This window comes from Macrosteles quadrilineatus, unplaced genomic scaffold (assembly GCF_028750875.1).
Source record: "Macrosteles quadrilineatus isolate MER2022 unplaced genomic scaffold, UCM_ALF_1.0 Scaffold_1__1_contigs__length_201487025, whole genome shotgun sequence".
Taxonomy (NCBI): Eukaryota; Metazoa; Arthropoda; class Insecta; order Hemiptera; family Cicadellidae; genus Macrosteles; species Macrosteles quadrilineatus.
In genome coordinates, this window is record NW_026542594.1 from 175210078 (window position 1) to 175232672 (window position 22595).

A 22595-nucleotide genomic window follows, 5' to 3' on the forward strand; every position below is an offset into this window, starting at 1 on the left:
TGATGATAATAGTTCAAACACTTTGCCCTTCTTCTCCTGTATCTTTCTAATCATAAAACTTAGTATTATGTTCAAATTCAGTGTTCGAAAATACAATTTATCGCACACACAGGGCCATTTTAAAAAAGGGGCCCAAAGGCGCAAGAGGGTTTAGTTTGATGGGGACTTAAGGAAGAGACAAATTCTCCCACGAGGAAGGGGGGAGGAGTGCAATTATCGCTATAGAACTCAAGACTGCGTTCACTGTTGCACTTACTCTATGAGGTGGTTTTTTTAACCTGTCCAAACTTTGGGGTACCTCCTGCAAGTCAAATTCAGTGCAATCATTCAAAGGTTTCAAAAAGTTTCTTAGACATTTTCTACAAGCATTTGGTATGTTTGCTACTGAAGTTGGGATAATGATTGTTATAAAAACTTAGATTTTGATTGCCATCCTTCCTGGAAACCTTCTTACCCTCTCCAAAGTTGAGTTTGTGTCTGTCTGCTGCGCTATATAAATTTGATTTCAATACAACATAACTACTAATACTCCATTCACAAAATTTAGGCGGTTTTAGGGGAAGAAAACTATCCCCTCCACGTCTTGATCCCGCCATTAAAACATAGCTCAACAGCTGATATTTGTCAACCAAACGGCAATCAGCTGAAGCTGAAACATACATTAAGAAGAAAAAAATAACTTCCCCCTCACACCGCCTAAATATTGATAATTGAAGCAAATTCTCACAAGAATATTCTACTAGGATATTCTTAAGTCATGTGTCTAGGGATGGCAACAGTCAATTAATATATTGAAATAGTAAATTGTATAGCCTGGGTTCCTATGTCTAATAAAGAATTAATTTACCTGGTTGTTTTTATGTGGTATTCCCAGATTCAAGAACAGATAATTAATTATGTTGTTTATCTTTTGATTGCCAGGTTCTTGATGAAATAATAATGTGTAGCTCTATGTACATTTCGCCACAAGTGTGGCATCCTCAGGAGCTGTGTATGGTTTCTTCTCCGATCACTATCACTTAGTCACTAAAAACGCACTATCCTATTTTATTTACATTCACGGGTGATTCACATATCGTGCGTTTTTAGTGACTAAGTGATAGTGATATGAGAAGAAACCAGACACAGCTCCTGAGGATGCCACACTTGTGGCGAAATGTACATAGAGCTTAACATTATTATTTCATCAAGAACCTGGCAATCAAAAGGTAAACAACATAACTAATTACCTGGTTGTTGTCACGTTACAACCACCTGGGGTACCGTAGACCCCTAGAATATATCCGTGATAGCGAAAGTCCGAAAGATGTTCAATTTTTCACTGGGTACATCATGTGAATACGATAATGTGTTTACCATTCCTTTGCGATTGCAGAAAATGACAATTTTATCTCCTTTTCAAAGCAACCTGATTTTGATCCTAAAAATGTCAAAATTTTTTACCCAGCCCAAATTAAAAATTCTGGCTCTCAAACCCCTGGTATTATTATTAAAAATTAACACAGAATTATTTATTAGATAGTCCAATATTATCTTGATTTATTCGCCGTTCGGATCGTAGAAAACAAAGGCTCGCGTTCATCGTGTATTTCTAAACCCCTAAGCTCAGCCACTGGAGAATAGGAATAGAAGGGTGTTTTTAAAGTGAGCCGCCATGGGCCTCATAGATTCTGAATACGGCCTTGTGCGTGTGCAACACACAGGGTCAAGATAATCACTAAATCTAACACCATCAGGTAAAATAAAAAGGGCAACCACGTTAATATATTTAATAAAAATCTTTATTCCTTGTAGAATTAGTTTTTAGTTAGTAAAAATCTTTGTAAGACTAGAATTATTGTACATGAATAAGTTACAAAATATTTTCTGTACAAGCAATGTTTCAACCAGCATTTTACAAAATATCTAAGGCTAATGTTTTTTAATTGTCTTTGATTACCCCCTTTCACCCAACCCCTTATTTAGTAAAAACAAATTTATAAATTTAGTAAAACCAAATTTATACAAGTCATTTACATAAAGGCTTGCAGTCACAGGTAGTTTGTAAAATGCTGATAAAAATGAATACTCCAACCATAATACTTCATTAAATAAATATTACGAACATAAAACAAAATATTGCGTAAAATAAATTATATAAAAGCTATACCATGTTTAAACACCTAATATTGAGCTTTAAAGAGGAAGAACAGGAGAGGAGTTTTTAAACAATCAATAAATAAGAATAACATGAAACCATAAAGTTAAATGCAGTTTTGTGCTACCAAAAATACAGTTTTCACCACACTATGATGTTTTTGGCTGTATTACATACGTTAATTGGTGGCTGAAAGTTACGTTTTGCTGGCGATGCCAGCTGTCATCATAAATTGGGGACCGAGCAGGTTTTTACAGGCCGGGGCCGCAAAATCAGCTGTCCGCTTACTTACTTAAACATGAATGCATTTTAAATACACAATCAAAATCCATAGCATTGCAATAGAATTGTGTTATTGTCACCGTTGCCTAGCAACTATTTATTTTTATTTTTGCTGATTCCTCAAATTATTTCTTCACATAACCTTAAAGTTGTAGTTGTGTTGACTATCAGTGCGCATTATTATAGTGGTGAATAGTGGTAATATGGTATAGTGTGGTGAAAAATAGCGTTCGTACCACGGACCGAAATGGTTTTGCAGCTCTCGATCGATTTAAGTTCTCGACTTCGTCTCGAACTTAAAAACTATCTCGAGCCGGCAAAACCTCATTTTCGGCCCTTGGTACGAAATATACTATTTCAATTTATACTCGATTTCGTTGTACAAATTGTATATTACATAGTAGGATATTATTGTTCACAAAGGCAAAATGTTTTATAAGGTCAAACATACCATAACTGAAAGACAAGAAAATTTCAATGTACAAAACCCAAATAAATTGTATGCCTTAAAAATGTAATTTTTTGGTGTTGGATGTTTAAGTGTGTAGAATAGTTATTTCATGATCAATGATTTGAAGTGTTTTCATATTTGTTCAAAATAATTAGTTTTTTTCCAGATTTTGCATTATTATCGTGTTTATCCAACTTTCTTCAAATTGGTTAACATACAAATTGTCATCAAATAAAATCTGAGGTCAGACATATTAACTCTTCAGTAGTTTTAATGATATCTCCAGCGAGAACATTATGTTAATATTTTAGTGAATGGAGATCAGATACACTAGTACAAAAATACATACATGGGGTTTCAACAGCTTAATTGTTAGTAGGGCCTACAGTACGTAACCCCGATAAAAAGCTGTGACTTAGAAACCTTTTAAATTGAAATCAATAGCTTTTCAGTGTCTTCTGCGAATAAAAAAATTGGCATTTTCCCCTCTGTAATAGTTCAATCAATATTCAAAAAAATATTAAAATAGAGGTATGAGTTTTGGTTGGACCACAACTGGTTTCAAACCTAAAGGTCCATTTTCAGCTTGAATATCGTGCTACTAAATCCTCTTCTTACTGGTTATTTTTCTTCTGTATCACTATCACATCTTAGGCTAAAGCCCGCATCTTTCTCATTACTTCAGACTAGGCCTACAGGTTCTAAAAATAAAATCCATTGGTGATTGATGGGATTTGAACCCCTGACCTCAGGGACTGAAGCCCACGCTCCAACACTAGGTTGGCTTACTCCCCTTCTCACCGAGGTTGTAAATATTTATTTGACAACAGTGAAAATTGTATATCAACATAAAAATCTGTATTACATCAGTGGAACCCTTGATAACAAGCGTAATTTTAAAATAGCCTTGATTAAATGATGTTGCAAACCTTGATAACAAGTTGTATTTCATTATCGCCATGAGAGTATTGTTAACGAAGTTCAACTGTACTTAGCCAAATACTTATTTTATTTTTCATGTTTTGGAGTTTATGATAACTCTTCAGAACCCCAGTGATGAAGAGTATTCAACAGCATGAAGTTTGACTTCAAAATTATCATTCACAGAACTTTTTAAACTCTTTATCTTTAAAATTCCCTTTCCTTAATGAACTGTTGAAACCATGGCCTGTTAGACATTGTAGAAAAATTGTTTTCCCTCAATAAATAAATACAATTGTTGGCCGACCAAAACTAAAAATCTCAGAGGGTACCGTAGGTATTTTAACCTTTTTAAAATCATTGACTTTTTGCCCCCTGTCGTCACCATGAATATTTCTGTCTATCAATTGAATGTCATTATCCAAAACTCAACGGTACAGCTTTGTACACAAGAAATCCGCTCAAATCCAAAATCAAAATACCAACTCAGCCAACAGCTGTTAGCCTACTAAGTTATCTACTCCGGAGGTCTCTTATGCTGACTCCAGCCGTGGAAACACTTAGTGAAACGTCTTGACTCTTTGTTCTTGAGCGTGAGGAACAACTTGCGAGGTTTATCAGGCTGTTTGGCTCTCATGTGTTGGATGTAAACCTGCAAAAGTGTTATGTTAGGAGGGTAAAACAAATAATTGGAGAGGTCACAGTGAAGGTTGCCCTATTTCCCCTTTTTTGTTTGAGATAGGGTATAGAGGTCTAAGGGGAACAACCACATTTCACCTAGAACATTTTCTCATCCTAAAAGAGTGCAATTAGGTGTCTAGTTGATATTAGGCTAATAGACAGCTGCAGTGACCTATCAAAGAACAAAAACACTGACAGTATCTTTTCATCACACTGCAGCAATAACAGCCATTTTAATATTTGCGTTACAGGTCTACAGTAGCTCTTTTCTCTCTAGAACGTAAAACACTTTTTTGAGTCTAGGGAGCAAAATTCAGCTTTTGTTAATAAAGTTGTAATCTTTAATTGTAAGCAATCCCATTAATCACAAGTGTGTATCGATTGTTTTCATCAGTTATAATTTGTAATAAAAACAATGTTTATAAGAAACATTTATTTTAAATATAACTGAGTGAAAAATTTTCTTTGAAAAAAGAATGTAATATATAACAATCAAAGGTGCGATACTAAACATACCTGTGCTGACTTGTAGGCTAGCTTCACCTCCACTTCGCTGCATTTTGATCCTAACCACATGAACACGTGTTCTCCGTTGTCAAGAATCATTATGTCATCGTCTGCAAGATCATCCTATAACACAATATCCTTATTAATAATTCCTTTAAAACAGAGAAAAAGGCATACTAGGGAGATAAGGAACCTGTATACAGATTATGATGTAGTAGCAAACGTGAAAGCAAGGAGAAAAAGGTGGGCAGGATACACACTACAGAGAGAAAGGGGTTCAGTATTAAAAGAAGCAAGCATATGAAACCCAGAAAGGAGACGGCCATTAGGAAGGCCCAAAAAGAGATGGTGGGATAGTGTCTACAAGGACGTCAGAGAAGTGGGGGCAGCAGTGGAAGAGGCAGAAGATAGAGAGAGATGGAGAGCAGTTGTTGGTGTGGCCAAATCCCGCCTTGGGCATAAATGGCCATGGGAGTGAGTGAGTTTTAAAACAATGGTTCCCAGCTGGTGGTCCGCAGTCCAAAGTCGCTCCACGAGAAACTAGATGTAAAGAGTAACAAAATAATTGTTGAATAAAATTAAATTGGAAAGAAAAAAGTTTAAATAACAAATAACACATGGCAAATGTTTTTAATAGTTTAAATCAGTTTTTCAAAGTTACACTGAAATAATTGCGACAAACGCAAACTGTGTAACTTTATTTGCATTTTAAATTTCTAAAAAAAATTGTGTAAAATTTTTAGAATGACTTTGCAATGAGAACATTTTATATTTCAATTTAATGACAAAAACATAATTTTTGCTCAAGAGTTTTAAAAAGAAACATTACGTTTGTATTCTTATAACCTTGTAACGTTGTAAAAAATTAGTTTCCATCTAGCAAATGGAGGTCCGTGATACTTTCACTGTCACATTATGTGGTCCACGGATCCCAGCGAGTTGGGAACGGCTGCTTCAGAACATCTGTATTACTTTCTTGAATGGCACATGACAACATAAAAGATTTTCTAAAATATAGATACTGGTAAAGTTCTTACATAAAACGAATAGACAAAAGTTACTGATTCTGACACCACCTGCGGATATAGTAAAGAATTGGTTCATTCATGCAATAAAGTTCTTACATAAAACCCATAGACAAAAGTTACTGATTCTGACACCACCTGCGGATATAGTAAAGAATTGGTTCATTCATGCAATAAAGTTCTTACATAAAACCCATAGACAAAAGTTACTGATTCTGACACCACCTGCGGATATAGTAAAGAATTGGTTCATTCATGCAAAAAAGTTCTTACATAAAACCCATAGACAAAAGTTACTGATTCTGGCACCACCTGCGGATATAGTAAAGAATATTTTCATTCATTCAATAAAGTTCTTACATAAAACCCATAGACAAAAGTTACTGATTCTGACACCACCTGCGGATATAGTAAAGAATTTGTTCATTCATGCAATAAAGTTCTTACATAAAACCCTTAGACAAAAGTTACTGATTCTGACACCACCTGCGGATATAGTAAAGAATTGGTTCATTCATGCAATAAAATTCTTACATAAAACCCATAGACAAAAGTTACTGATTCTGACACCACCTGCGGATATAGTAAAGAATTGGTTCATTCATGCAATAAAGTTCTTACATAAAACCCATAGACAAAAGTTACTGATTCTGACACCACCTGCGGATATAGTAAAGAATTTTTTCATTCATTTAATAAAGTTCTTACATAAAACCCATAGACAAAAGTTATTGATTCTGACACCACCTGCGGATATAGTAAAGAATTGGTTCATTCATGCAATAAAGTTCTTACATAAAACCCATAGACAAAAGTTACTGATTCTGACACCGCCTGCGGATATAGTAAAGAATTTGTTTATTCATGCAATAAAGTTCTTACATAAAACCCATAGACAAAAGTTACTGATTCTGACACCACCTGCGGATATAGTAAAGAATTTGTTTATTCATGCAATAAAGTTCTTACATAAAACCCATAGACAAAAGTTACTGATTCTGACACCGCCTGCGGATATAGTAAAGAATTTGTTTATTCATGCAATAAAGTTCTTACATAAAACCCATAGACAAAAGTTACTGATTCTGACACCGCCTGCGGATATAGTAAAGAATTTGTTTATTCATGCAATAAAGTTCTTACATAAAACCCATAGACAAAAGTTACTGATTCTGACACCACCTGCGGATATAGTAAAGAATTGGTTCATTCATGCAATAAAGTTCTTACATAAAACCCATAGACAAAAGTTACTGATTCTGGCACCACCTGCGGATATAGTAAAGAATATTTTCATTCATTCAATAAAGTTCTTACATAAAACCCATAGACAAAAGTTACTGATTCTGACACCACCTGCGGATATAGTAAAGAATTTGTTCATTCATGCAATAAAATTCTTACATAAAACCCATAGACAAAAGTTACTGATTCTGACACCGCCTGCGGATATAGTAAAGAATTTGTTTATTCATGCAATAAAGTTCTTACATAAAACCCATAGACAAAAGTTACTGATTCTGACACCACCTGCGGATATAGTAAAGAATTGGTTCATTCATGCAATAAAGTTCTTACATAAAACCCATAGACAAAAGTTACTGATTCTGACACCACCTGCGGATATAGTAAAGAATTTTTTCATTCATTTAATAAAGTTCTTACATAAAACCCATAGACAAAAGTTACTGATTCTGGCACCACCTGCGGATATAGTAAAGAATATTTTCATTCATTCAATAAAGTTCTTACATAAAACCCATAGACAAAAGTTACTGATTCTGACACCACCTGCGGATATAGTAAAGAATTGGTTCATTCATGCAATAAAGTTCTTACATAAAACCCATAGACAAAAGTTACTGATTCTGACACCGCCTGCGGATATAGTAAAGAATTTGTTTATTCATGCAATAAAGTTCTTACATAAAACCCATAGACAAAAGTTACTGATTCTGACACCACCTGCGGATATAGTAAAGAATTGGTTCATTCATGCAATAAAGTTCTTACATAAAACCCATAGACAAAAGTTACTGATTCTGACACCACCTGCGGATATAGTAAAGAATTTTTTCATTCATTTAATAAAGTTCTTACATAAAACCCATAGACAAAAGTTATTGATTCTGACACCACCTGCGGATATAGTAAAGAATTGGTTCATTCATGCAATAAAGTTCTTACATAAAACCCATAGACAAAAGTTACTGATTCTGACACCGCCTGCGGATATAGTAAAGAATTTGTTTATTCATGCAATAAAGTTCTTACATAAAACCCATAGACAAAAGTTACTGATTCTGACACCACCTGCGGATATAGTAAAGAATTTGTTTATTCATGCAATAAAGTTCTTACATAAAACCCATAGACAAAAGTTACTGATTCTGACACCGCCTGCGGATATAGTAAAGAATTTGTTTATTCATGCAATAAAGTTCTTACATAAAACCCATAGACAAAAGTTACTGATTCTGACACCGCCTGCGGATATAGTAAAGAATTTGTTTATTCATGCAATAAAGTTCTTACATAAAACCCATAGACAAAAGTTACTGATTCTGACACCACCTGCGGATATAGTAAAGAATTGGTTCATTCATGCAATAAAGTTCTTACATAAAACCCATAGACAAAAGTTACTGATTCTGACACCGCCTGCGGATATAGTAAAGAATTTTTTCATTCATTCAATAAAGTTCTTACATAAAACCCATAGACAAAAGTTACTGATTCTGACACCGCCTGCGGATATAGTAAAGAATTTTTTCATTCATTCAATAAAGTTCTTACATAAAACCCATAGACAAAAGTTACTGATTCTGACACCGCCTGCGGATATAGTAAAGAATTTTTTCATTCATTCAATAAAGTTCTTACATAAAACCCATAGACAAAAGTTACTGATTCTGACACCACCTGCGGATATAGTAAAGAATTTTTTTATTCATGCAATACTATACCAACCTGACAAAAGTCTGAACATTTTTCTGAGACGGTGAAATACCCCTTCTCGTTAGAACAGCGGAAGAGTCTGGTGTAGTTCATGAAGTCTGCATCTGTTTCGTAAGGTTTACGACCTCCGAGTGCAACCCAGAAGAAGTTATCAGGCTCCTCTCCTTCGTTGAGTACTTGCAGAGTGATCCATGGCTGTGATAAAACAAGTAAGTTAATTCTACTTTTAGAATGTATATATTTTATTTATTTTTATTATGTTCAATAAATTTAATCTATTAAGGATAAAAATATTGTCATAGTTGTAAAATATGAAAACATAAGAGAAAACTACAAGTACAATAAAATATGGGTGGGTAAAAAGTTTTTACCATAGCAAGGAGTTTTGAAAATTTGATTGAAATCAGCTAATGTGAATCGCCTGATGAAATATGAATATCGAGTTATCATAAGTAATAGTTCTGAAGAAAACAGTTTTAATTATTGACAGAAGAGCTCAAGTAGTTAGTTTAAAAAATAGGAATGAGAAAAAGTAAATATAAAGACATAAGCAATTTTTTTTAATGGTGTTTGTCACTTTTAATATATTTTTTTTCTTAGTTGATGGAAATTAATTACAGGTTAAACTTGATAAAGTGAAAGATTGGTTATTAAGTAATGTTGATAAGTTTTGTAGCTAGTTACAAGGAAAATGGAAACAACATTGTAATTTCTTTGAACACTTTTTCAGGAAACAGAATGGATTAGTTTGGATTAGTAGGTTTCTGAAGTACATAAAAAGTTGAAATCGGAAACATGAGTTTGAGTAAGGGATTCACTTCGAAATTAAGTTTAAACCCGTTTTAAACCATAGTTATCGAGTAAACGCGATTTCTTTTACTACATGCATAAAAAATAAATAATGAAAGTATGTTACATATTTATTTTCAAACATGTTAAGTATGTCATATGACACAACAGTTTTAAATATTTTCATATAAGCCATAGGACCAACAAAACAGAAATGATTGGATCGTTGGAAAGCCAAAGATCAAATAATTTCTGATGCTTGAAGAATTTTCAGTAAAATAACATTTAACCTTTAAGAATATTGTAAGTTACAAAAAACAAAAATACATGAAATTTAGTAAAATCACATTTATTTTATTCCACATCACTTACACCATCAGTAGATTTTTTTTGCTGAAAAAAGTTACATAAGCATGAATAATGTAAACAAGTATTTCAAACAGCTACATCAGCACATAAATTTTAGCGAGGTAAACTAGCAAAACCTAAAACAGTCTATAGGAAACATAAAAACCTTTAAGTTCACACTACTTATTTATTTTGAACTAATAATTTGATAGAGAACGGTTAAACTAACTAAAAAACAATTACAGTTACCAACACAAATAATTGGTTTTAGTTTAAATATTAAATGATGTTATAGGTAACTACCTATGATAAGATTAAGGTTATGTTTAAAACACCTTATTGATCTAGTCTGACTTGTAAACTCTCTTCACTTTCTCTACACTTGACAAAGTTCCCCAGGGGATGAAATATTGTGTGTTTAGTCTCTCTTCTGTATATTCTATGGCCTACCTGCACTTTTCAAGGTAAGCTAGCTGCTATCCTCCTAATTCTACAATTTAAATGTTATATTATCTTAATTAAATTACCTCATAAAAAATTATATTTCAAATAAATTCTCAAACTAAACAAAGGAACCCTTCACAAAATAAATTATCTTCACAACTATAACAATTACACCTGCAAACTTATGGGTTATTAAATTATTATATAGCCAAATCTGCAAATGCTGGGATTCAAACATGGTCCTATAGCCTCTAACACCAGGTCAGTTAATACTAACTAATGTTGTCCTATGAAAATTAACTTCAATCATCTAAATCATTTTTATACCACACAAAAATTAGCAATAAATAGAAACATAGTTCCTCTCATATAATATCTCATATTAAATCTGGGACAACTTACATTATTGAACATTTCATCTGCGATTTCTTCAATGAGTCGTACATCATCAGGATTCGCTTTAGAGCCGAGCCAAACGTAAACAATACCGCTCTCTGTCTCCTCGTCACTCTCAAACGGGACCTTCAGGATATAGCTGGAAACATACAAAACATCTAAATTTAGTAGTTCAGAAAAAAATCAAAGATTAGACCTAATATACAAATTGGGTGTACAGAAACAATGATGAAAATACAACTGCTAGCTACATATAAAACTTTATACCCACCCACTTACTAGTGGTAGTTAAGATCAGAGCATAAATAAATTAAAATATCAGAAGATCAGAGGTAGTATACTTAACATGTGTTAGAACACACACCTTAAAAATTAAAAGAGTTTTTATTCAAAAAAATAGATATTTGTATATTCTTGTCAATTGAAGAGAAGTAATGTTCAGACCATTTGCTTTTTCATAAATTTTTAAATTGTAATTTTAGGTTACTACCCCTAATTATGACGCTTTTTAATCCAGAGGTAGTGGCTACCTATCTCTATCATTAACTTAAGATACTTCATGTAGATTTCATATTCTATTCTAATAATGAACAATCTTTTATGAGCGTTTCATGGTCTTTACATGTACTGATATTTTCAACGAGCTTCCTCTTAATTTAAATTGCTGTCGGCATAAACATTGTTTAAATTTTGTAAAATGAAGTATTTGTAAGCTGATACACGAATAAAAAAATACAGCAATTCAAAAATAAAACTAAAGCTAGGGAAACAACCCCCCCCCCCCCCCCCGCATCAGATCTTATTCAGATCTTGTTGCAGCGGGGTGCGGTTCTCTAGAGGACCGAGGAGTTCGTGTTGTTGTGCAAGTGGTTCTGTGAGAGAAACTTGATGTCAACACAAAGTCTAGGAAAACACTAGTCCGTATTTGTCTGCGGTTAGGTCTAAAAATGCATTGAACGCCGCACCCCGCAGCTAGGAAAAGGCACCTTAAGTTGTATGCACTTGCCTTGGTATCACTAGGCCTAAGTGTGAAACTGTTTTTCAACCACAGACGAAGGACAGGTACTCTGCTAGTATAAAAGACGTAAAAGGACATACCTAAAAATACTACAGAGAAATAAAAAAATAGGCCTTTAAAATTAACTAACAGAAGAGCGCAGGAGATGATTAGGATTTTGTCGCAATCACGGCTTCTGCTTTCTTTGATTAGTAACTATTCATTTTAAAAGGCTTAATTTATCACAGTAGAAATGTCAGAAAAAGCATAGTAAAATTATAATCCACCAATAATTTTGACATTATATTAGTGACTCACCAGAAGGCAGAGTTGAGCGAGGTTGCGTCAGGTTTGATTTGCACCAGTCTTGTACACAGCGGCCCTCCGTTGGCCCGCAGATGGTACAGCTCCACCGGTAACGGAGTGTTCTTCGGCCGAGGCTCTTTGCGCTTACCCAGGTGGATGATCATTTTGCGCTTGAAGTGTGCCAGAAACTTTAAGTTCTCTTGCTGCTGGTGCAACCTAACTACATCCAGGTTCTCGCCGAACAACTCCTTGAACTTCTTCTGCAACCTGTGAAAGGGAGAGTAAAACTTTAAACAATGATGTCTATAAATTAAGGTCTCTGTCTGCTAAGATGATTCTGCCTCAAAGAGGGGTATCAACTACCACTAGGGAGGTAAAGAATAGTGGTTAGATGTAGACTAGCTTGCTGCATAAAGTTGGAAGCTCGTATGGATACTTTATTCGATGGCCAATCAATAAACAATTTTAAGGATTGGCAGTATGGCTTACTAAAGAAAATTACAGAGATAAGGACACTGAAATATAAACCCAACAAAACACTGATATTTTGACCTATTGCAGGGACCAGGCTTGAGTAGACGATCAGATAATGAGACACCTCCAAAGATGCATTTGATTGCTGGATAAATCTTAGATTTAGACAGTAAATTAATATTGATGAAAGGGATAGTTTCTATTTGTAGATATTTAAGCTCCCACACTATAGTTTTCTTGCATAAGTATTGATTAACACTGTGACAAGCCATTGCCATAATTTGGCATCAGTATAGGTCTGTATTTTTGTTTTTAGCCAACAAGATAAAAGCCATAACTTTCCGGTGTGTTTGGCAGAATTTTGACATAGTTTGTGGGCAATAAACTGTGATTGACAGTGTTAACACATCTTTGTTCCCATTTTGTGCATCTACTAAAATATCAATGTTACTTGCTTTGCTGTGGATGTGCATTGTGCATGTACTGAATTTGAACTGAAATGTAATATTGCATAAAAAACATTATTATTGTTTTCTTTTAAGAATAGTTTCTCAATTAAATCTAGGGATGGACGGGTCCCGAAATTTCGGGAATTTTTCGGGAAAAAAATATTTCCGATTATCGGGACGGGATTACATTTGATTCGGGAATTTTTCGGGACAAGATTTAGTCTGATCGTTGGTGATTTTGCTGCTTCGCAAGTGACGATGATGCCGCTATTGCGAGAGATGTTCACGATAGCTCCTCGAACGCAGGACACAAAGTGATTTCGACGATCGCGCCGTGATCGCGGAGTCATAACGACGATCCCGCCGAGATCACGAGTCATACTGACGATCACCCCGTGACCGCGGAGTCATACCGACGATCACGACGTGACCGCGTAGTCATACCGACTATCATGCCGTGACCGCGAGTCATACCGACGATCACCTGGTGACCGCAGAGACCAACCGACGATCGCGCCGTGACCGCATAGTCATACCGACTATCATGCCGTAACCGCGAGTCATACCGACATTCATGCTGTGACCGCGAGTCATACCGACGATCATGCCGTGACCGCGAGTCATACCGACGATCACCCCGTGACCGCGAGTCATCTCGATCACAAGTCACAAGTTTCTATAGGTACCTGTAAACCCATTTTTTGGTTTTTATAGATCAGTGCCACAAACGATAAAAATTGATTTTGTTTGTCTTTTTTTGGTAACTGCAATACTCAAGACTTTCTTTTTATGCATAGAAAAAAATCCCGAAAATTGGGAAGGAAATAAAAATCCCACCCCGTCCCGAACTAAAAATTCAATCCCGTCCATCCCTAATTAAATCAAAGAAACCATAATACTTTACATCTGTTTTTAGCCTTGTCAACAATATCTCCACGCTCCTAGCTCAGTAATCCCAAATTGATATCAATTAACTGCCAAAGTTTTAATGTATTGTATTACTGAATGTCCACTATATAATAAATGAAAGAATTAAATAATTGAATATCTCCGTCAAACAACGTTGCTTGCAAACGACAAATTTTGTGAAATTGTGATTTTCAAAAAACAATTATGCAAATTACAAATGACATGCTTTACTGTGTGGGATTTTTGTTTTTGAAAATCCAAAGGTTGGCAGCACTTGCAACGATTGAATAAACGTTAAACTGACTGTGTTGTCATCGGCACAGCTAGAACGTTTGAGTGTTTTGGTTTTCTGAAAATATTCAACTTAGTTATTTGCGAACTGTTAGACGGAGCTATTCAATGATAATTAAAGTTGCATGGGAGGTGCAATCGGCTAACTCACGTGAAGGTGAACGTAAGCCAGCCCATGTTTGAGGCGTCTCTGCCTTGCCAGAAATAGACGACACATTGATGATCTTCTTCAGGAGGAGCGTCGTCTGCTTCCCCCTCCCCCTCCACCGGCACCCAGTAGCGGCAAAGGAACACATAACAGTCCTTGCTGTAGAAGTGGCCTAAGGAAGACAAAAAACTGACGTCAAGAACATAAAAGACAGAAATTGTTGACATTGCAACTGTTATGAATAGCATAAAAAATGTGTGTAAACTCAACATGAAATCGATTCGGTGTGTTTGATACCAGCCTGTTCAATCAACATAAACCAGGTGAGTTTAGCTAAGGGCCTATTAAAAACAAAATCTAAAGAAAAGTAATTGTTCTAGATCTAGTGCAGTTATGATAATTAAATTTCTTAAATTTGGTTGGTGATAAGTTAAGTACTTGTATTTTAGTAAAACCAATGGTTATCAAAGATAATCAAATAAGTGAAAAATCAAATCAAGCCATTAGTAGAGGCATACAACAACAGCTACTACGTCAGATATTTATTTAACACTCTAAATTTTAATTAAATAAACCTACTTCTTGTGTTAGAACAATTCAGTAAAATGGTATATTGAATCTGACAATATCTATTTGATCTCGCATCCAGTGTATCCACACAACCAAAAAAATAATCCCGCTTACTGGGTCAAAAGATCCCATTTAATCCCTCTTTTAAATTATGGAAAATTCCATTTTATCCTGCAAGATTTTTTTTGTTTAATCCTAAGTGTTATGTATGACATATCATGTTTGATTTTAAATAGTTGTTTAGACATCTATCTATATATATAATACGCTAAGCCGATTTTTGTAAACAGAACTCCTCCCTCATTTTTAGACCGATTTTGATGATTAAAGTGCCAAAAGAATGGTCCTGATCTGTAGTTTTGCAAAGTGTTTTTATTTTTTTGAAATCTTAATTAGTTCGGGCTGGATCTTCCATCAAAGTTGGATTTCCTCCCATAAGATTAACATGGGGGAATCTAAATATTTAATTGGAAACTTTGTCTCCACTAATTTGAGAGAACGACTGGGTGTAGAAACTTGGTAGGGGTGTCCAAATAAAGGTCTTGGTCTATAGATAAGTTATCAAAAGAAAAACGTAATAAATTCCCTTACGGCTCTGCCCCAGAAGCCTTTAAAAGATCCCTCCAAAGATGAGTTTACATTTTGACTATGTGGATAGTACTTTTTAATGAAACAGCTGTTAATTTTTAAATTGTATTCTAAACAACACTAATTTATTGAGAGTTACTGAATTGTCCAAAAGAAGTATTTGCAATGTTATTTTCTGATTTTAAAATTTATCATTATTCTAGACAGATCATCATATGTTCATGAGGTTATTGCCATCATTGGAAAAATCTTCGATTGTGTAATACAATACAAAATAATAAGTGTAGAAGTGTCTTATTAGCTTTAAATGCAACCCCACAACCGATTTCTAAAAACTATTCTAGAGGGTTATTCATTGGCACAGAAGTACGATATGAACTGACGCGTCGTGACAATGGAAAGATCAAACTTACACTGTAACGGATGAACCTCCCTTTGAAGTTAGAACGTGTTTTCTCAACAGATATTTTTCTCAAATAAAATCATAGATTAATCTTTATTACACTGATGAAATCGCGGAAGTTTTTAACTACAAAAGATCCACCAATACGATTTTAATACTATCTAAAGGTTCTTCCAAAAGAAGAGATACCAGTGAACATACTAATAATAACTCCGATGACGTACGGTATGGGATATATTTTATTCATTGAATGTTAAACCATATTTGGAAACTAACGCAATTAATATCATTATTGTTTTTACACTTATTACTCTCTAAACAATGCTAAATGCTCAAAATATGTATAATTTCACTTAATTTATCGCAGTTAGATGAATTAGCGCAAGCCTTGAAAGTAACCATCGATTTCGACGGGTTTCACCTAGTTGCTATTATATTTTGCTACAGTAGTTTAATACAATGGAGATAGTTTTTTTTTCTCTAAAATTAAGTAGAACAAAAATTAAAATAGACGTCATAGCCAAAAATGCCGTTTTATCCTGCGACTAGTTTTAATCCCGCTCATGATCTAAAAATCCATCCGGAAACACTGCATACAGCTTCTAAATCGTACACTACTTCTAATGAAGAAATCCCACGTTCAATCCTTTATAAAAAGATACATTAGTTTTACAGTTTCTTACCGACTTCTTCCTCTGGCAGCCGTACAAACTTCTTGTTGATCGTTCCCTCTAGGACAAAAGACTCCATTGCGTCCAGGTCGTCGTTCCAGTCCTCCATCAGTTGTTGTGCCTCCGTCACACTCATTGCAGGTTGTCTTGGAGTGAACAAGGCTGCCAAATCAGCCTGTCAGAAATAACATTGTATTATACTATCATTAAAATACTACTTTTTCGTTTGAACTTTTATGAAAGAGGGTTTAAAATTATAAAAGCAAATGAGCGGTATCAGCAATCTGTTCACATACTTTCTCAGATTGGCTTGTTAACAAACAGTGGGAGTAACTGTGATATTTTATAGGGAAAATCTGAAAAGTTCCAATAACTTTTGAACTGTAATTTTTACAGCAATTTGAGCTGTACCATTTTGTTTAGAATTAAAATGACCATAACATACTAAATTTTAATCAAAATCGCTAGAGCCACTCCGTTGAAAATCTGATTTTTTAAATATTCTACAAGCTTTCAAGTATGAACAAATCACCATTAAAAATTCAAATTCAAAAAAACACTAAATGATTGATAATCAATGGGAAACGTAATGTAAATTTACCTTATGGTTGCCAGGTTCTTGAGGAATTAAAAGGTTTGATGTAAGTTTTGTCACTTGCGTGTCAACCATAACTTTAACCTATTTTAAGTATTTTGTTTCTTGAAACTGGGAAAAATACACAAACTTAACACAAACTGAAAACAACAAACTTAAAAATTCACATTGTTTACCTTTGTTTCTTGTTGTTTAGCCCACTTAGTGAGGTCAGCTCCTGTCTTCTGTACAGATTCTGCTGTTCTTGTGAAGTCTACTGCGATCACCTTACAGTCAAAGATAACAATTAATAAGTGTTCTCTGTTAAAAGGTGTTCTCAGGAAAAAATATGGTTATGGAAATCAGTCATACTATTTACCATACACTATCTTGTTGCTTTTGTTTGATATTTTTTTAACTGAACAGTATTTTTTTAATTGATATATGTTTGCTAATACTAGGGTTATTTTATTTTAATAAATTCGATTAACTCATTTAATATTCTACTCAATGCATTTTTACATTTGAAACTGTACTTTACATGTTTTAATAAGATGTATTGGGAGGTTGAAGCTTACTGCTTTGAATTTAGGTTTTTCAAATGCAACAACCAGAGGTTCACTGTGGCAACAAAAGAACAAACAGGAAAGTATAGAAATAAGGAAGAAAAATAGACACCCAACTAACGCATTTGAGAAAAGAATTCCGGGCAGTTCATAGCAAAACATTCACAAAACATACAACTTCATATTTTGACCCTTCAAAAAACATACCCAGCCTTAACTCAACTCTGAACAAGACTCCCGAGAGGTACATATTACATAATATCTGAAAGTCTGTTGACTGAAACTGTGTCAAACTCTTTTCTCAGATTATTTAGATGTTTATATTTTATTGATATTTTTCCTCAAAAAGTAGCATTTTCTCAAGCCTGCTAGCTTTTCCTCCATGAAGGTGAAAAGTATTGGTAACACAATTAGTCTACAATAATCAACAGACAATTCATAATTCTGTACTCATGAAACTTCAAGCATTTGCTCACCTCGTCCCAGCCGGTGAACTTGACCTTGAAGATCTGTGTCTCCGTCCCCTCTTGCACCCTGGTGACCAGAGCGTGAGACGGACGGTCCATCATGTTGAACAACTCATGAGACAGCTTCACAGCAGCTGCTCGAACTAGCCTTGTAGACTTCTTACCAAACCTGTCACATTGGATATTGGATTGGACATAATTATTGTTTGATTAAATGATTTTTGTATACTCCATCTTATTTGTGGTGAGTGGTAAGTCTAAGATCCACTTTCAAAGAGCCTGGATCAGATAGATATTAGATATCAGTGCTTAAATATAAATCAGAATATCGTAACTTTATATCACCGCAATTGCAGGAAATATTTAGGATTATATACTACGAGGGACAGTGATTATATTCCTTATATTCCTGCAAACTCAAAGGATGTAAACAATATTGCCACTATTGAGGAAGACAATGACGACGATGTACCTACAATGACAGGTGACAATGATGATGTCTACACAATCGGAATAGTTATAATGATATTCCTGTGATTCCAAATGATGATTATGACATCTTTACAATCATAGTTGAAGATTATAATATCTTCACAGTGGTAAGTTACTAAATTGATGCCTCCGCAGTTCAGGGAGAATATAATTTTATCAGAAGATGATTGTATCCCCCCCCCCCCCCAACAATTTGACAATGATATTTCCGTGACCATGAGTGTCGATGGGGATGTCCCCATGACACGATCATCTTGTCTCTGCGACCCCGGGAAATGATCGTTTTCCCCCAAAATTGCGGGTGACATTGATGATGTATCCAAGGTATTCACGATTATAATAAATGTTACAATTTTGCTACGATAACTGGGATCAATTCCATCAGCAGCTTCCAAAAGCACGACTTAAACTCTCAGAGAGATCAAAAAGCTTAGGATCGCACTAGGATAATGTGAAGGTATTGATATTTGTTTGCAACTAGAAGAGGGAGAACTACTTACCATACAAAAAGATCAAGGTAACAATCAAGTATGTAGACATTCTTGCTCTGCAGTAGTGTATGGTCCAGCTTGTTGTGTGTCAGCTCCACCTGAGGCAGTTCTAGGTAGCCCATCCCCAGCTTCACCTGGTACAGCCGTGGTGGTGCAATCTTGTAGTCATCACTGACATGCTCCTGTACACATACAACATAACCTCAGTAACTGTCTAGTATGTAGACATTCTTGCTCTGCAGTAGTGTATGGTCCAGCTTGTTGTGTGTCAGCTCCACCTGAGGCAGTTCTAGGTAGCCCATTCCCAGCTTCACCTGGTACAGCCGTGGTGGTGCAATCTTGTAGTCATCACTGACATGCTCCTGTACACATACAACATAACCTCAGTAACTGTCTAGTATGTAGACATTCTTGCTCTGCAGTAGAGTATGGTCCAGCTTGTTGTGTGTCAGCTCCACCTGAGGGAGTTCTAGGTAGCCCATCCCCAGCTTCACCTGGTACAGCCGTGGTGGTGCAATCTTGTAGTCATCACTGACATGCTCCTGTACACATACAACATAACCTCAGTAACTGTCTAGTATGTAGACATTCTTGCTCTGCAGTAGAGTATGGTCCAGCTTGTTGTGTGTCAGCTCCACCTGAGGCAGTTCTAGGTAGCCCATCCCCAGCTTCACCTGGTACAGCCGTGGTGGTGCAATCTTGTAGTCATCACTGACATGCTCCTGTACACATACAACATAACCTCAGTAACTGTCTAGTATGTAGACATTCTTGCTCTGCAGTAGAGTATGGTCCAGCTTGTTGTGTGTCAGCTCCACCTGAGGGAGTTCTAGGTAGCCCATCCCCAGCTTCACCTGGTACAGCCGTGGTGGTGCAATCTTGTAGTCATCACTGACATGCTCCTGTACACATACAACATAACCTCAGTAACTGTCTAGTATGTAGACATTCTTGCTCTGCAGTAGTGTATGGTCCAGCTTGTTGTGTGTCAGCTCCACCTGAGGCAGTTCTAGGTAGCCCATTCCCAGCTTCACCTGGTACAGCCGTGGTGGTGCAATCTTGTAGTCATCACTGACATGCTCCTGTACACATACAACAAAACCTCAGTAACTGTCTAGTATGTAGACATTCTTGCTCTGCAGTAGAGTATGGTCCAGCTTGTTGTGTGTCAGCTCCACCTGAGGCAGTTCTAGGTAGCCCATCCCCAGCTTCACCTGGTACAGCCGTGGTGGTGCAATCTTGTAGTCATCACTGACATGCTCCTGTACACATACAATATAACCTCAGTAACTGTCTAGTATGTAGACATTCTTGCTCTGCAGCAGTGTATGGTCCAGCTTGTTGTGTGTCAGCTCCACCTGAGGCAGTTCTAGGTAGCCCATCCCCAGCTTCACCTGGTACAGCCGTGGTGGTGCAATCTTGTAGTCATCACTGACATGCTCCTGTACACATACAACATAACCTCAGTAACTGTCTAGTATGTAGACATTCTTGCTCTGCAGTAGTGTATGGTCCAGCTTGTTGTGTGTTAGCTCCACCTGAGGCAGTTCTAGGTAGCCCATTCCCAGCTTCACCTGGTACAGCCGTGGTGGTGCAATCTTGTAGTCATCACTGACATGCTCCTGTACACATACAACAAAACCTCAGTAACTGTCTAGTATGTAGACATTCTTGCTCTGCAGTAGTGTATGGTCCAGCTTGTTGTGTGTTAGCTCCACCTGAGGCAGTTCTAGGTAGCCCATTCCCAGCTTCACCTGGTACAGCCGTGGTGGTGCAATCTTGTAGTCATCACTGACATGCTCCTGTACACATACAACAAAACCTCAGTAACTGTCTAGTATGTAGACATTCTTGCTCTGCAGAAGTGTATGGTCCAGCTTGTTGTGTGTCAGCTCCACCTGAGGCAGTTCTAGGTAGCCCATCCCCAGCTTCACCTGGTACAGCCGTGGTGGTGCAATCTTGTAGTCATCACTGACATGCTCCTGTACACATACAACATAACCTCAGTAACTGTCTAGTATGTAGACATTCTTGCTCTGCAGTAGTGTATGGTCCAGCTTGTTGTGTGTCAGCTCCACCTGAGGCAGTTCTAGGTAGCCCATCCCCAGCTTAACCTGGTACAGCCGTGGTGGTGCAATCTTGTAGTCATCACTGACATGCTCCTGTACACATACAACATAACCTCAGTAACTGTCTAGTATGTAGACATTCTTGCTCTGCAGTAGTGTATGGTCCAGCTTGTTGTGTGTCAGCTCCACCTGAGGCAGTTCTAGGTAGCCCATCCCCAGCTTCACCTGGTACAGCCGTGGTGGTGCAATCTTGTAGTCATCACTGACATGCTCCTGTACACATACAACATAACCTCAGTAACTGTCTAGTATGTAGACATTCTTGCTCTGCAGTAGTGTATGGTCCAGCTTGTTGTGTGTCAGCTCCACCTGAGGCAGTTCTAGGTAGCCCATTCCCAGCTTCACCTGGTACAGCCGTGGTGGTGCAATCTTGTAGTCATCACTGACATGCTCCTGTACACATACAACATAACCTCAGTAACTGTCTAGTATGTAGACATTCTTGCTCTGCAGTAGTGTATGGTCCAGCTTGTTGTGTGTCAGCTCCACCTGAGGGAGTTCTAGGTAGCCCATCCCCAGCTTCACCTGGTACAGCCGTGGTGGTGCAATCTTGTAGTCATCACTGACATGCTCCTGTACACATACAACAAAACCTCAGTAACTGTCTAGTATGTAGACATTCTTGCTCTGCAGTAGAGTATGGTCCAGCTTGTTGTGTGTCAGCTCCACCTGAGGCAGTTCTAGGTAGCCCATCCCCAGCTTCACCTGGTACAGCCGTGGTGGTGCAATCTTGTAGTCATCACTGACATGCTCCTGTACACATACAACATAACCTCAGTAACTGTCTAGTATGTAGACATTCTTGCTCTGCAGTAGAGTATGGTCCAGCTTGTTGTGTGTCAGCTCCACCTGAGGCAGTTCTAGGTAGCCCATTCCCAGCTTCACCTGGTACAGCCGTGGTGGTGCAATCTTGTAGTCATCACTGACATGCTCCTGTACACATACAACATAACCTCAGTAACTGTCAAGTATGTAGACATTCTTGCTCTGCAGTAGTGTATGGTCCAGCTTGTTGTGTGTCAGCTCCACCTGAGGGAGTTCTAGGTAGCCCATCCCCAGCTTCACCTGGTACAGCCGTGGTGGTGCAATCTTGTAGTCATCACTGACATGCTCCTGTACACATACAACATA

At 36.6% G+C, this 22595-nt stretch overlaps 1 protein-coding gene across 1 annotated transcript in view; it reads right to left on the reverse strand.

Annotated features, from left to right (window-relative positions):
- Positions 1-1782: 1782 nt before the first annotated feature.
- LOC128990259 (protein flightless-1) overlaps positions 1783-22595 on the reverse strand; it is a 42212-nt gene continuing 21399 nt past the window's right edge. Inside the window, exons 16-25 of the mRNA XM_054412576.1 lie at positions 19345-19517; positions 18362-18521; positions 17517-17606; positions 16758-16920; positions 14517-14685; positions 12255-12509; positions 10946-11078; positions 8975-9157; positions 4989-5102; positions 1783-4443 (exon numbers count right to left, since the gene is read on the reverse strand). Coding sequence (XP_054268551.1) covers positions 4309-4443; positions 4989-5102; positions 8975-9157; positions 10946-11078; positions 12255-12509; positions 14517-14685; positions 16758-16920; positions 17517-17606; positions 18362-18521; positions 19345-19517 — 1575 coding nt within the window. The 3' untranslated portion in view covers positions 1783-4308. The remainder of the gene's footprint in view (positions 4444-4988; positions 5103-8974; positions 9158-10945; positions 11079-12254; positions 12510-14516; positions 14686-16757; positions 16921-17516; positions 17607-18361; positions 18522-19344; positions 19518-22595) is intronic.